The sequence below is a fragment of the Thunnus maccoyii genome, chromosome 2 (assembly GCF_910596095.1).
Source record: "Thunnus maccoyii chromosome 2, fThuMac1.1, whole genome shotgun sequence".
Lineage (NCBI taxonomy): Eukaryota > Metazoa > Chordata > Actinopteri > Scombriformes > Scombridae > Thunnus > Thunnus maccoyii.
The window spans coordinates 1,445,039-1,458,735 of record NC_056534.1 but is presented as its reverse complement, the minus strand read 5'-3'; the positions used below and the strand labels follow the sequence as shown (position 1 = coordinate 1,458,735).

At 41.1% G+C, this 13,697-nt stretch overlaps 1 protein-coding gene across 3 annotated transcripts in view; it reads right to left on the bottom strand.

The window, feature by feature from the left end:
• Nucleotides 1-4,091: 4,091 nt before the first annotated feature.
• Nucleotides 4,092-13,697, bottom strand: part of kcnh1b (potassium voltage-gated channel, subfamily H (eag-related), member 1b) — a 64,325-nt gene continuing 54,719 nt past the window's right edge. For 2 of the 3 annotated variants that reach the window (XM_042397192.1, XM_042397197.1), the window contains exon 11: nt 4,092-10,006. In XM_042397192.1, the coding sequence (XP_042253126.1) occupies nt 9,182-10,006 (825 nt within the window). In that variant the 3' untranslated portion in view covers nt 4,092-9,181. The remainder of the gene's footprint in view (nt 10,007-13,697) is intronic. The other variant, XR_006092868.1, reaches the window with a different exon arrangement.

Here is a 13,697-nt window from a genome sequence, read left to right as displayed (position 1 = left end):
ACTGGCCCCAAGGGTAGTGGGGGTTTGGGGGTAGTGGGAGGGGGGGGGGGGGGGTGATAGGCGGGGCCGGGGCCTTTAAAAAGGAGGGTCCACTCAGCACTTCTGACTGCAAACGGCAATGTGTGATACCAACCAATCAGGGAGCTGTCTTCACCTGTTGCCATGACACCAAGCACCTACCGATGTAAAAAGGTTGGGGGGGGTGATGATGGGGTGGTGGTGGTGGGGGGGGGTTAGAGAGTGAAGGAGGTTAGTTGAACTGTTTTATATTTGTTTTAACACGCTAACATCATGTATGACGTAAATCAAAAACACATAACGTCACTATAAAATGATCAGCTGCATGTTTTAAATGTAAACATCAAACATCTGGTTTCACTGACACATTCAAACTGTTTTTACTAACAATTAGAAATAACGTTAATTTCCTCCGTTCGTTTGCTGATATTTTCTCAGTTTCAGAACCTTCATCATCATCTTCTTCTTCTTCTGCTCCCAAATGTTCTTCTAATCTCCAGCAGGTGTAAACATGGAGATGATGTTTGTATGTGTCGACAGCTGATCTCTTATCTTTTATGACTTTATGCTCATGGTAGCGTTGATTCACAATTTTTGAAAAAGCTCATTTATAACGCCGTTCCTTATGATCTTAGACTTTCATCTTTACAGCAGTCCTCGCCGTTTTATGACATGCATTAGGAAATAATGAAACGCATTTAAATACCAGGCTAACCTGGTCTGTTGCAGGCCACGTTCTGGCTTTTTGTCATGTCGGCTCTAAAAACTGACTCTATAGAAAAGTTTAGTCTCATCTTGAACTGCTGATTGATTCCTTACCTGATATGTGATGATCCACTGAAGTTAGACACCGTATGAAATGAATAATATCTCCGTGTTTGGAGGGACAGTTGAGTGAAATTCAACTCTTCTTGGTTTCTAAATAAACAACATAAATGTTTAAATTGAGAAGTTTGGACTTAATGTCTCATTTATATTTCCTTATTAAGTTTATATAGTGTGGACGTTGTCTGGTTACACCTTGATAATGTAACCTGCATACTCTCACTTCCCCCACACCCCTCCTCACAACACACTCCTCTAGTTTTACTTCCTTTCTGTCTGGACAAACCTGGATCTGTTTCAGTGTCTGAAGACTGTTTTTTAATTGTGTAACGTTTGTACCTTGATGAAGCGGCGTGCTGTGATGCGTTTGTGGACACTGATTTCCTACCTGTGCGTCAGGAGCGTTTGTTTCATATCGCTGTTTTTAAATCATACATTGAGTCACATTGTGCGTTCTTTCATTTTTGTTCTACGCTGTGAATCCTTCGTAGAACCTTGTTGAGGTTTTTTGGGGGGTTTCGGCTGAACTTGACAGAATAAAACAAGTTAGTTTATTACAACTTCGGTCTTGTTTTTGATGTTTTGTTCCATTATTTCTATCTGATAATAACATTGAGATGTAGGGACTGAAAGAACATCTCAGTTTGGAGGTTCAGTGACTGATAATAACGGCTGTTTTCCATTTAGCTGCTCCAGAAACAGCTGCTGTGAGACTCAGAATGTCTTTAAGTAACAAGTCCTCAAACAAACAGCTATGAAACCTGCCCAAAAACAAGACGATTCAACTTAATTTAGATTTTAAACGCAGACACAGAATCTCTTAATGACCTCGCTGGTTTGTAATATAAAAATATAAAATGTCTCCATATAAAACAGCTGACAGGAAGCTGTGAGGAACTGTACTTGTATTTTGAAAGCCATCTTGTTTTTTCTTGATCTTTAAAGTTTTTATTACTGTGATGATTTTTAGTAAAAGCTCGTGTTTGTTCCTCAGATGAATCTTTATACTCACTGGTTTATTTTATTTACAGTAAATGTTCCTCAATAAAACATGATGTGTGCTTCATCAACTCAGCATTCAACTAGTCTCTTTAGCTTTTTGTATTAAATTGTCTTTAAGGTCTTAAACCTTGAAAATGAGGGTTTTTAATTATGGAAACAATATTTTTCTGTCTGTTTTGATCTTATTATTTTCTCCAGTGATGAAACTGGTCTCACATTTTATCTCTAATCAGCATGAAACAGATTTTGAAGGAGATGAAACCTGCAGGGACCTGCTGCCATTTGCTCTGTAGAGGGCGCTGTGGCATCAGGATAACAGAGAGATGCAGAGGAGGAGGAGGAGGAGGAGGAGGAAGGAGGGAAGCTGTAGCGGCATGTTTAGTGTCAGACTCAGAGAGGATCGCCCTGCTGTGTGTTGGCTGCTGCAGAGATCAACCTGGAGGAAGAGAGGAGGGGGAGGAGGGCCGGCACTGCAATGCAGATCATCAAAACGAACGGGAGGAAGGAGGGAGAGGAGGGAGAGGAGGGAGGGAGCTGCCAGCTCTGCAGAAAGCAGCCTTTTCACTGAGGGGGGAGGTTCAGGGATTCCCTGTTGATTTGGAAAAGATCCAGAAAGAGGAGAAGCAGCAAAGACTCGAATTTACAGAAATGAAACGCAGTAAACAGATGAGATGAAGGCGTATTTGAACTTTGACAAAGACCTGATTGATTAAAAAAGCTTAATCTAAATATTCCTGCAGCGACGTGTCCTGATGGAAGACAATCATCTTTTACATAATCAATGCTTAAACCATTACAAACAATAAATGATAATTACAACTCTTATCGGCAATTACACCAGCTCAAGGTACATTATTGGAGGTAACCACGGCAACAGTAGAGATTAGTTACCTGACTGGTGACACTGAACTAACCATGTTTAGTGACAACAAACAGGATTTAAAAAAAAATCAGACATTTTACATTAATGTTTACTTGCTAGCAGTCGTCTCTGAAAACAGGAACTCACTCATAAAAACATCACATTGAATCTTCCCCATTAGGCAGAAGGGTTGGGTCATGTGTCAAAATGTTCCTTTTATATTATATATATATAACAAAACTCAGGAGGGACTCAGCAGTCAGACATTCCTCTGTTCTCTGTTTACTACAACAGCTGGTCCACCTTAAGGGTCAGTCCACCTTAAGGGTCAGGTTAGGCTAACCTGTTGTCGCTAACTTCAGGGCTAACTCCCTTCACTTTAATAAGCAGGTGGCATGTTGGACACAGGAACCTGGTTTGGATCACTGCAGCCTCACTGTCACACACACACAACCACACACCGAGCCCTGAAAGGAGCTACGCTATTGGCTCGGTGGTTAGCACTGCTGCACTGCTGCCTCACAGCGAGAAGGTTCGAACCCGTCCTGCGTCCTTTCTGTGTTACATCTCCCCGTGTTTGTTTGGGTTTCCACCGAGTTTCCTCCCACCATCAGACATATATGTTAGGGTTAATACTCCTGTCAGTGACTCTGACTAAAGCTCTGGCAAAAAGAACTGGAGTTGGTCCCCAGGAGCTGCACTGCGGCTGCCCAGTGCTCCCAGTGTGTGTGTATAGAATGGGTCAAACACAGAGGATCAATTCCAGTTCTATGTATGTGAGTACCGAGAAATGACAATGAAGAAATCTTAATCTTTACAGTCTGTTTTTAAACGTATTATTAATAGCTTTGTTTTATTAAAATGAGTGTTTGATTGACCGTGGGGGGGGGGACACTGACAGCTGTTGGCAGGTTACTGGTGTTACACCGTATGAACGGAGACAAAGTAAACAAACGCTGACAGCGTGTCACTAACAGAGATTCTGAAGAGCAACAACCAAATCAGCATCTAACAGGTTCAAAGTGATGTTTGCTTGTATGTTTACTGCTGTTTAATGTGCTGCAGCTGAGCAGCTAATTAGCATCTAGCTGCTAACTGACATTAGTGGTGCACTTTTCCCTGGTGAATGTTTGTTCGGTGGCTCGTTCAACAAGCTGCAGGACAAGACGTGTGTTCATGTTAGTAAGTTAGATCAGAAGGAGACTTTAGCAGGAAGCTAATGTGGGTTGTTGTGTAGCAGGATGCAATCAGGCTCAGTGTGACCGTCTGATTATAGAACACGTAATCACTTTATGAAAAGATTTGATGTATGGAATAAGGACTCCAACTACAATTACAGTAAACTGTGAAATGAAGATAAATGAAGATACAGAAAGTACAAAGTATAAAATCATTTATTGTTGACATTTGGTTTTTTTATAAATACTCTTTGTGCTGATACAGTTTTCATTCCTGACAATAAGTGAAGAACAGAAATAAGAATATATATCTGTGGTTAAGTTTCTTCTCAATCTTTTCCTCCAAGTTGTGAATTTCCAAAACAGTGCATACGTGATATTGATAAAGACTTTGTCAGATTTTAACATTGAAGTGCTCTTCATGCACAGACGGCAGCCGTTACATACACGTGACCGACAGCAGAAGGTAGTAAAGTTTAGGGAGAGTCCTCCGAGATATTGAAGTAGCAAGGCAAAGTCAGCTCAGTTTCAGTTTTTCCTTTTTAGAGAAAAACAGAGTTTCAGACACCAGCGTCATGCAGGGACGACAGACGACCAAAGTGCATCAGTGTCGATACCGGCGGTGCTCGTGGGACAGCGTGAGACGCACAAAGTACCACAAAACAACAACCAGCCTCTCAAGAGAAACAGCATACATGGCAATAATTGCATATTATGACGATATATTATATCACACCTACACAGGATACACAAGACACCAAAGTCAAGACAAACAAACATCTCAGATTATCAGTTAGACATTTCAGGTGAATACACAACAGGTTACATTTCCTCTGATTCACAGAAGTGCAGCATCAAATGTGTCACGATGCTCCACATGTTTCACATTTCACTGCAGACAGTTTCCAGCTTGAGCAGATTCGGTACTTTTGTTATCATGTTTGCAGATGACACCCTTCTTAAAACTGCAGAAAACTGTCACTTTTTATGTAAAAACACAACAGGATATATTCTGTATTATCAATCTGATTTGTCTGAAATTTGCATTTAAATGATGTTGGGAAAGTTCTGGGAGTTTTATTTGAATGTTCAGCAACAACCACAGCTGAGTGTTAAAGTTTAACGAGCTCAATTTACTAACTAACTCTACATTAGCTGTCATGGTTGCTGTGCGTCCTTGAGGTCATAAATTTTGGGCTGCAGACCTTTGATGTCACATGGACCCTCGTAGCTATAGAAACACCAAAAGTATAATTTACACTTGAAGTGTATTCAGCTCTCACATCGACTAGATGGTGCTGTGATAAAACTCTGTCTGTATTGAAGTGAAGGGGAAAACCCTCAACTTCTCTCTACAAATACAATCAATAACAGTGCAGATTTTCTCATGTTGATGTTGCATTGGGGAGATTTTAAAGGAAGATTCTGGTTTATTCCAACCTGACGTGTTTCCCATGAATGACTTTCACTGCAGTTACACTGTCTCACAAATGAGGAAGATAAGGAAAGATGAAGAAAGGAGGCAGGAAGACAACATATGTCAGGAATCCAGCGGTATTCCTGCGATCGCTGCTGACTGAGGAGGAAAACTTTTGTTGTTGTTGACGTGGAAAATCTAGACAAGAACGATCTGAGCTGTGTAACTTCTCTGAGCAACGTTGTTTTCCTGGAGACTGTTTCACCTGGACGAACAGAGCGAAGCCGACTGGACAGAACCACGGCTAGTTTCTGTGTTTACTTTTGTTCGGACTCAGTGAAAAAATGTTTGGAATGACTCATGTAATAATCATGTTTATTTGGAGAGCTGGAGGAGGCTCAGCAGCTCTGATATACGTCACATTTATGGGAAATACATCAGGTTGAAATAAATGGTGATCTTCCTTTAAGGTTTATGTCTCAGCCTGTCACACTTCAGTCGTGGTTGTTGCTGCTCATCTGGTCTCAGCTCTGCTCCTCTTTGCTCATATCAGGATTTTCAAGCTCCAGATTGTGACAAAGATGTTTCAGAAACGTTCACACAGACTGTGGCGTTGTGTGGGCGTAGCAACCAAAGAGTGAGACGTAACATGAATAACAAATAGAAAGCTAAATAAAGAAGATCAGCTGCCTTCTTCAACATGTTTGATGCTTTTAGGGACTTTGTGAAATGTTCCTGTCATCAAGATGTCTGGAAGGTGTTTTGGATGTAAATCTGATCAGCTGAGCGCAGAAGGAAAAGACGAGTGTAATCGGACACACAGCTTTAAGCTTTACTGAGCAGCAGAAGAACTTCACAGAAGACGTCAAAGACAAAGAAGGAACCAGCGATCCATGAATATCTGTTAGGATTCAGCTGAGCCAATCACAGCTCTCCTGTAGGGAATCCTGGAGTCTGTCGTGACCTCCGGCTCAGCAGGAGATGACGTCTGCTTCGTCACAGTTTACTTAAACACACTTGACAGCAGACTGAACAGCAGATGATGGATGTGGACAAACATGCAGAGCAGAGACGGTTTCCTGAAAACATTAGTTTAGTTCTTTGTTTATTCCTTTATCGTGTTTCCACCTCATGTCTTGCTGAGCCTTCAGAGGCACAACCAGCATCTCCTGGAGAGAAAACAAACGCCCACCAGAACCAAAGGTGACGCACCGGCGAACGCCAACAAACAAACAAACAAACAAACAAACAAACAAACAGCCAAACGTCTGAGTGGAGACACAGCATCTCTCTCAGAGGAGAAAACAGTTTGCTATTTCTGATCCAAACACACTTATAGGAAGCATTTATCTTTCTACACTCTTCAAACACAAAAAGACTCTTTGTTTGTTTTGGAGTCTTTCTGCCCCCTAGTGGTTGAAAACCTGTTACTGCAGCTCGTTGAGTCTGAAATCCAACAGAAAACATAATTTTTGTGATTTGGAGCAAGGAGTATCTTCAAATTATGAAAAATGACGAGGACAAGCTCATTCTTAATAACTTTTAGCTGCTGGTCCTGAAGTGTTTTTCCTTATTCTGTATTCACATTTCAGATATTTGAATGAACACAGAAACCATCCTACTGGTTTATATTCTGACACCAGTTTAAAGAATACCAGTTGAGAATACTACAATACCCATGAGCCTCGGCCACCGTTGCTATGGAGGAATGTGTCGCCATGGTTACTGAATTCACTCAAAAGTGACCCCCGAAATTGAAAAAAGTGTGAAATCAGTTTTTTAGCTTCTGTTCGCCGTTAGCGACGACGTGACTGAATTTTAAGCTCCGTGATTGGCTGTTTCTTGCCGAGATGCACCTTGGGCGTCGTAGTTGACTTCTACCCCCAAAGTCTTTTACTTTCATTGATCCAAACTGTAAAAGAGAGAACTGAGAGTCACCAAGGGCGCAGAAATAGCTCCTCCCACTCCACAACTCTTCATTAAACATTATTAAACTCCTTTAAAACCTGGATTACGAGCGTACAGCGAAGACAAACTCACCAGCGTCGGACCGACGGCCGTCTCCCGACACGGAGGTCTCTGCTGATCAGACAGACATGAACTCATCCGGATTTTATGTTCAGCGTTTGGCGAAACGAAACAAAAACAGGAAATGCAGGCAGAGAGTTTGATTTGAAAGTGTTCACAGTTTTCTTGAAAGGCCGAGAAGATAAACCAGAGATATCTGAATTAAAACCATCAAATGTGTGTGCTCCTATAAACCGAAGCATCAGATTAATAATGTTACCTTCCATCCAAGCTAACGACTCGTTAACATGCAAACTAAACGTCCAGAGTAACCAGCCAGAACAAATCAAACATCAACATCAGAAACATTTTCACTGTGCTGCGTTAAACTTATCTCATTCATTCATTCATGCATAATAAAAACACTTCAGTGTGTTCAGGTGGAAACATTCTGTCGCCTTTTCTCTAATAAACCACAAACTCTGATTAAAATGGTGCAAATATCACGTAAAGATCCAAACCTTTGACCGTCAGCTGAGAGTCTGGTCCACACTGTTCTTCAACCGTGTCAACGACTTCCTGCTTTGACTGTCTGTCTTTTGATTGGCGCTCTAAACAACCAATCACAGAGCGCCGCTGTGACATTTTATCATCGTAAGAGTATTATTTTTAGAGCTGAAACCAAATAACAGCAACTATTTTGATAATTGATGAATCATTTCAGTCATTTTTTAAGCTGAAACAGTAAAAGCTGCGACGCTTTCTCACATGACTCTTCTTCTCTTTGCCATAAATAAACTGAATATATTTCAGATTTAGACAAAACAGACATTTGACGACGTAGAATCGCCAGATTAATTGATAATATAAAAAATAAAGGCCTGTATTTTATTCTTGAACATGTCATGTGGTGTTGAAATCTGAATAGTAAATACAGCTGTAACTTTACAGAGAAGCCTCAGATACAACCAAGAGAGAAATATGAATTAACTTTAAAGAGTAAAGCTTCTCACCGGCTGCAGTCTGAGCTTTCAGCCTCAGGGAGGCGCTACAGACACCGAGAGCAAGTTAGGATGCTGAATGTAGAGGCTACTCACATCATTGTCCTTTATTGTTTTGTTTTTAACATTAATCATTTTTTAGTTCCTCACTTGCTAACAGAAAAACCAACCAGTGTGGAACTGGTCCCATCATCTGGACCGTCCTGGTTTTCTCAGGTTTGGAAATGTTTGATGTGAACGATATAAAGCCGTCGCATCGATTCCAGCGGACTCAATACATAATGTGATAACTTGTGATTGACAGAGCAGCAGAGCAGCCGATGACAGCAGACCGTCGTCGAGTGTCTGAAGGCTCTGAACAGCTAAACAAACTTTGTGGACCAGACCTCATGAGACCAGGTCGAAGCCTTGGAGACACATCACTGCATCACAGTGCCAAAGTCCTGCTTAAAGCCAGCGAGTTAAAGGGATAGTTCATATCTTTAGGAGTGGCGTTGTATGAGGTATTTATCCATCGTCAGTGTAGACGGAGGTCGGGAACCGCCCCGAGTTTGGAGAACAGCTGTCTGACGGAAAGGTAAATATAGCGTCCACTTAAACTGATATTGATTCTTTTAGGTGGTTTAAGTACCTCATACAACCTCCGAACTATCCCTTTAAAGCCATCTGTTATTATTGCCGATATCATGTGACGGTCTGAGGACCGAAGGTGCCATCGTGACTGTCGGGACTCGTTCTTTAGTCTCTGTGATCTTATTCCAGTTTCACTCAGTCAGTTAACACAAAGTGCTTCTCGTCTCCCTGCTGTCAGGAGCTCTTTCTGACGTCTGAAGGCAGAATAGGTTGAGTTCGATTCCCGCCGTCGGGACAGTTAAGAGAGGCTGTCCTTGTCTGAGTCGGGGGAAGGCGGCCGCGAGATCTCGAAGAAGGAGCCCGACGACTTCCTGGATTTGAGAAGTCGAAGCATTTCAGCCAGCTGAGTCTCCAACGCCGCCATGCGACTGTTCAGAGACCCGATGTCCCCTCTGAGTTCTTGTTTCAGCTCGAGGAAAGACGCCTGCAGGCTCTGCTCCGGTATCGGACAGAACGCCTTCTTCTCGTCGGACTGAACTGGACTTCGCTCCTGCGGCGTTCTGGCGTCACCGGCGTTGTCCAAGCGGAGGTCGCTCTTCGTGATGCCGCTGTCGCACGAGTCGGTTTTCTTGAGGGACATCTCGTCGTGAGATTTAGTTCTATCGGGCAGCGTCTCCATGGACTCGGCCTTGGAGACGCTGCTCCATGACTCGGCCTTGACGACCGACTCCTTGAATCGTCCCCAGCCTTTAGCTTTCGGCGGCTCTGCGGACTTGCAGCCTGTCAGGTTTCCGTTCTGGGTGGCGGGAGCGTGGAGCATCACCCGGCTGGAGGTCCTGGATGAAGAGGATGCGGTGGATGCTGAGGAGGTGGTGGATGCGGTAGCGTTTTCGGTCACCATGACGATGCTGGTGGACGCCAGGACCTCCGGGCCTTTGGTTGAAACGCCTTTCTCCACGTCGCCGACCTGCTCGCAGGCGAGCCGGGCCTCCTTCTGCTGCCGGAAACGCTGGAAGAGTCGACGGACCGGGTGGTCCGGAGGGAGGTTCAGAGGAGCCTCGTTCTTCCTCTTCAGCATCTCCTCTTCCTCGCGTTTCACATCGCTGATCTTCCTGAAGACGATCTGTTAGAAGACAGAAAATCAATCAGGACATGAGAAGTCGTTTCTCTGGTTAATGTGACGGTTCAGTAGCTGAAGTTCAGCTGTTAACTGTCAGATACATTTCATACATGAAGCTGCTCAGATCACAGTCAGGTTGATAGATTTTAATATGACTTTATTGATCCTGAGGGAAACTCTGTCGTAGCATCATCATGCAACCACGAGATAATAAACAACATGTCATAAAAATGTAAAGAAACAAAAAAATCAAGTTGCTCTGATTAAACGTGATGATGCTGTTAGTACTAAACTGTCGGGTAAAATATTTACAATAAAGTGCAACATAAACGCAAAAACAAAATAAATCAGCCTGAGAGGAAAGAAAAATGTGCAGAATAGGCAGATATGGAATAAACAGTGTGTATAGACAGAGAATGCAGTTGTGCAGATAAGAACTACAGTATGTAAAATATAAATATACATATAGACACAAGGTTAAAGGTTTGAACAAGCAGTTGTTTAATTTAAACATCGTATATAAAATGGAAATAACGCAGATATTAAACAAGTTATTTTAACCTTCAGTTACTGACAATGTTTAAAGGTAAACTTAATAAATAAACAACTTTAAAGTCCTTCTGGGTTAAAACATTTCGTTTCCACATTATGTAAAAAAAACGTCTATGTAATGTGATTTGCAGTAACTGAGTCGCAGAAACATCTCAAGAGCTGCAGGCGTCAATTAAAACATCTGAACACATCAAACTGAGCTTCGTTCATTATTAAAGAAACGTCTCTGAGACCTGATGGAACTCAAAAAGAGAAATTAAGAAGAATCTTTTTTTTTCTGAAGCTTTGATCAAAGTGTAGAAACAGAATCTTCCACTTCAAACATGTTTGATAAGATGACGTCTCAGAAGAAGTTTTCTCTGAAAGAACTTAACGCATTAAGTTAAATTTAAGTCTAAAATTATCTTCATTAAAAAATTATAAGACGTTTTTCACCATTTTCTGACATTTTAAAGATGAAACTATCAAAACAATGATTGGAAGATTAATTAATAATGAAAATAATCATTAGTTGCAGCTCTAATATATAATAATAATCTATAATATAATAAGGTTACTGATGAAACTTCAGATCTTCTACATCTTTTTTTTTTTTTTTTAATTTTATTTTTATTATGGAGGTCATTCACAGTCCTTGTTTGAGTACATAAATCTCATTTACATAAATACATATTAACATAGAAATAACTAAACAAAACAAACAAACAAACAAAACCAATATACTGCATTAACCTTGTTAAAATAAAACTTGTCTCCCTTTCATTAGTAACTAACTATGAACATGTCGATGGCCAAAACTTCGTATCTGCAGAATGATCTGATTGGCGGATTTCACTTTGGATGATGAGAACAAGGAAGGTTTTGCTCATATTCAGTCTGTCTGCAAGATAATCAAGATAATCAAGATAATCAAGATAATCCCGCCCTTCATTGTGACAGAAAAGTCACACAACAAAACAAAAACACGACGCAGAGTCTCTGGATGTGTAGAGAGGCTACAGCACGAATCACTGAACCTTCATCTCCAGTGGAAGGAATTCTGACCCTCGTATACCACAGTGTAGTAACTATTACATTTACTACATCTTTTCACCTGAAAACAAACTGAATTTTATTTTTAATTTAATTTTAATTATTATTAATTAATTAATTATTATTATTATTATTTTTTTTTAGTTTCCTCAAAAAAGCGCATTTTTCAGATCAGAGGTTTTGCTCTTCAGCCGTCAATATGTACAAACAACGTCACCATGGAAACCCTCTCCTTATATCACAGCTATTTCCATTAAATCAGGTCAGGTCTCTCTACTTAATCCATTTTAACCACATTCCCCTAAATTTGTCCATTTGCATTTTTATAGAAAATGTTTATGTAAATTTTTAACCGATCTTCTAGTGATGGAGCATCTGGTTGCAATAAGTAATATTCTCATTAGGTGTTTATCTGCCTTTGTCTGGATGTTCTGTATGACATTGAAATAACTGTTTCCAAGCATTTATGAGTTTCCCGCCAGTAGGATGTGATTTTTAGGGCAGTTCATTACATCACCCTGATATCTCTTCCCTCCAGCAGTGCCGGTATGTAGTTCTCCGTTGTGATTTGCTTCCTCGGATATTATCATCCCAGATCTTCTACATCTTTTATGACAGAATATAAATGATTTTAACTTTGACTTTTATTTTTAAAATATTTAAACTTTTTCTCAAAATTACATCTTTATCTTGTAAACTTACAACTTTCTTGTAAAATTATGACAAATAAAGTAGAAAAGTACATTATTCTTGTGATATTAAGCCTTTTTACTTTGAAATTACTACTTTATTCATAAAACAGGATGTGAAAGGTTGATCGTCATGTTGTTAAAATAAATTCATCTGAGTTATGAGTTTGCAGCTGCCTGTGATCACCCTCATACATCAGTTTTGTAATTTACTCCTCACAGTAACCACGGCGACGCTCTTTCAGCTGTTTACTGTTATGTTTGTGATCAGTCTCAGGACAATAAAGTTATAGTTGTTTGAAGTTTTATTGAAGTGAACCAGTCGATCTAAGAGCTGATCTGTAAAACGATCAGCCTGAATGTAAAACAGCGGTCTGGTCCTTTAATGGTGTTTCAGCCGCTTCCGTTTTTGCAGGAGCTGCAGGTCGTGTTTCGGCTGACCTCGCTGTAAATCGATGCGTCACATAAATGACTTTAACGTACATTAACGGTGTGGAGGGACCGCTGATTTACATGTGACCTCCTGCCTGACGGGCTGTCCGAGCGCGTCTTTATTCTGCAGCGACAGCGCAGGGCAGGGTGGCGGCGATGTCATCAGTATGCTGAGCCCTGAGCCAATCATTGAGCTCCTGACCTGCTGAAATTGGATCGTGTGGACGGAGCAGCAGCAGCTGGACGTTCTATCAGAGAACTCTCAGAGCTGATGAGAACAGAGGAGCGGAGAACGTGAGAGAACTGATAATGTTCCACAACTGCTGCTGGTCTGATTCTGCAGATACAAACACAATATGAAGAACTGAGGCTGCTGCATTCAACTGTGGACACGTTCCCAGTGTTCCCAGTGTGTTAAACCAGCAGTCAGGTGTCTGTAATCATCCCTCCTGTTCATACTGATATTAAAAGAGCATTTAAAAGTCTGTGTGAAGCTTCTATTCAGCTTCAGCAGTCTGAGTTAGTCATATCAAGTGGATATCTGACACATTTACAGTCTTTGTGTTTCCTCGGACAGTGTTTCCCTGTTGAGCTGCAACCCAGTCGCCAGAAGAAAACGTCTGAATGTTTCTGCAAACCACAGAAACGTTGAATATATATGTTTCAACACGTGAAATACGCATCATATCAACATTTCTACCCGTTGAATAATGATGTTTTATGGTGTGACAACGCTGTGGTTCAGGTCTGGTCAGGTTTAGGGGAAAGATCATGGTTTGGGTTAAAATAAAAAATAAAATAAAAACAGCCGATGTCTCACTAAAAAAAAAGCCGGTTTTCTCGCCAGAAAAACGGCTGCAAGTGTCCTGACGTCTCGCTAAAAACATCCGCTTTTGTTGGTTGAAACAGGAAGCGGACATTGGTTTCAGTGTCAGTTTCAAAGTGGTCTTGAACCGTGCTCTCTGCTGCCCCTCCTCCTCCTATATAGG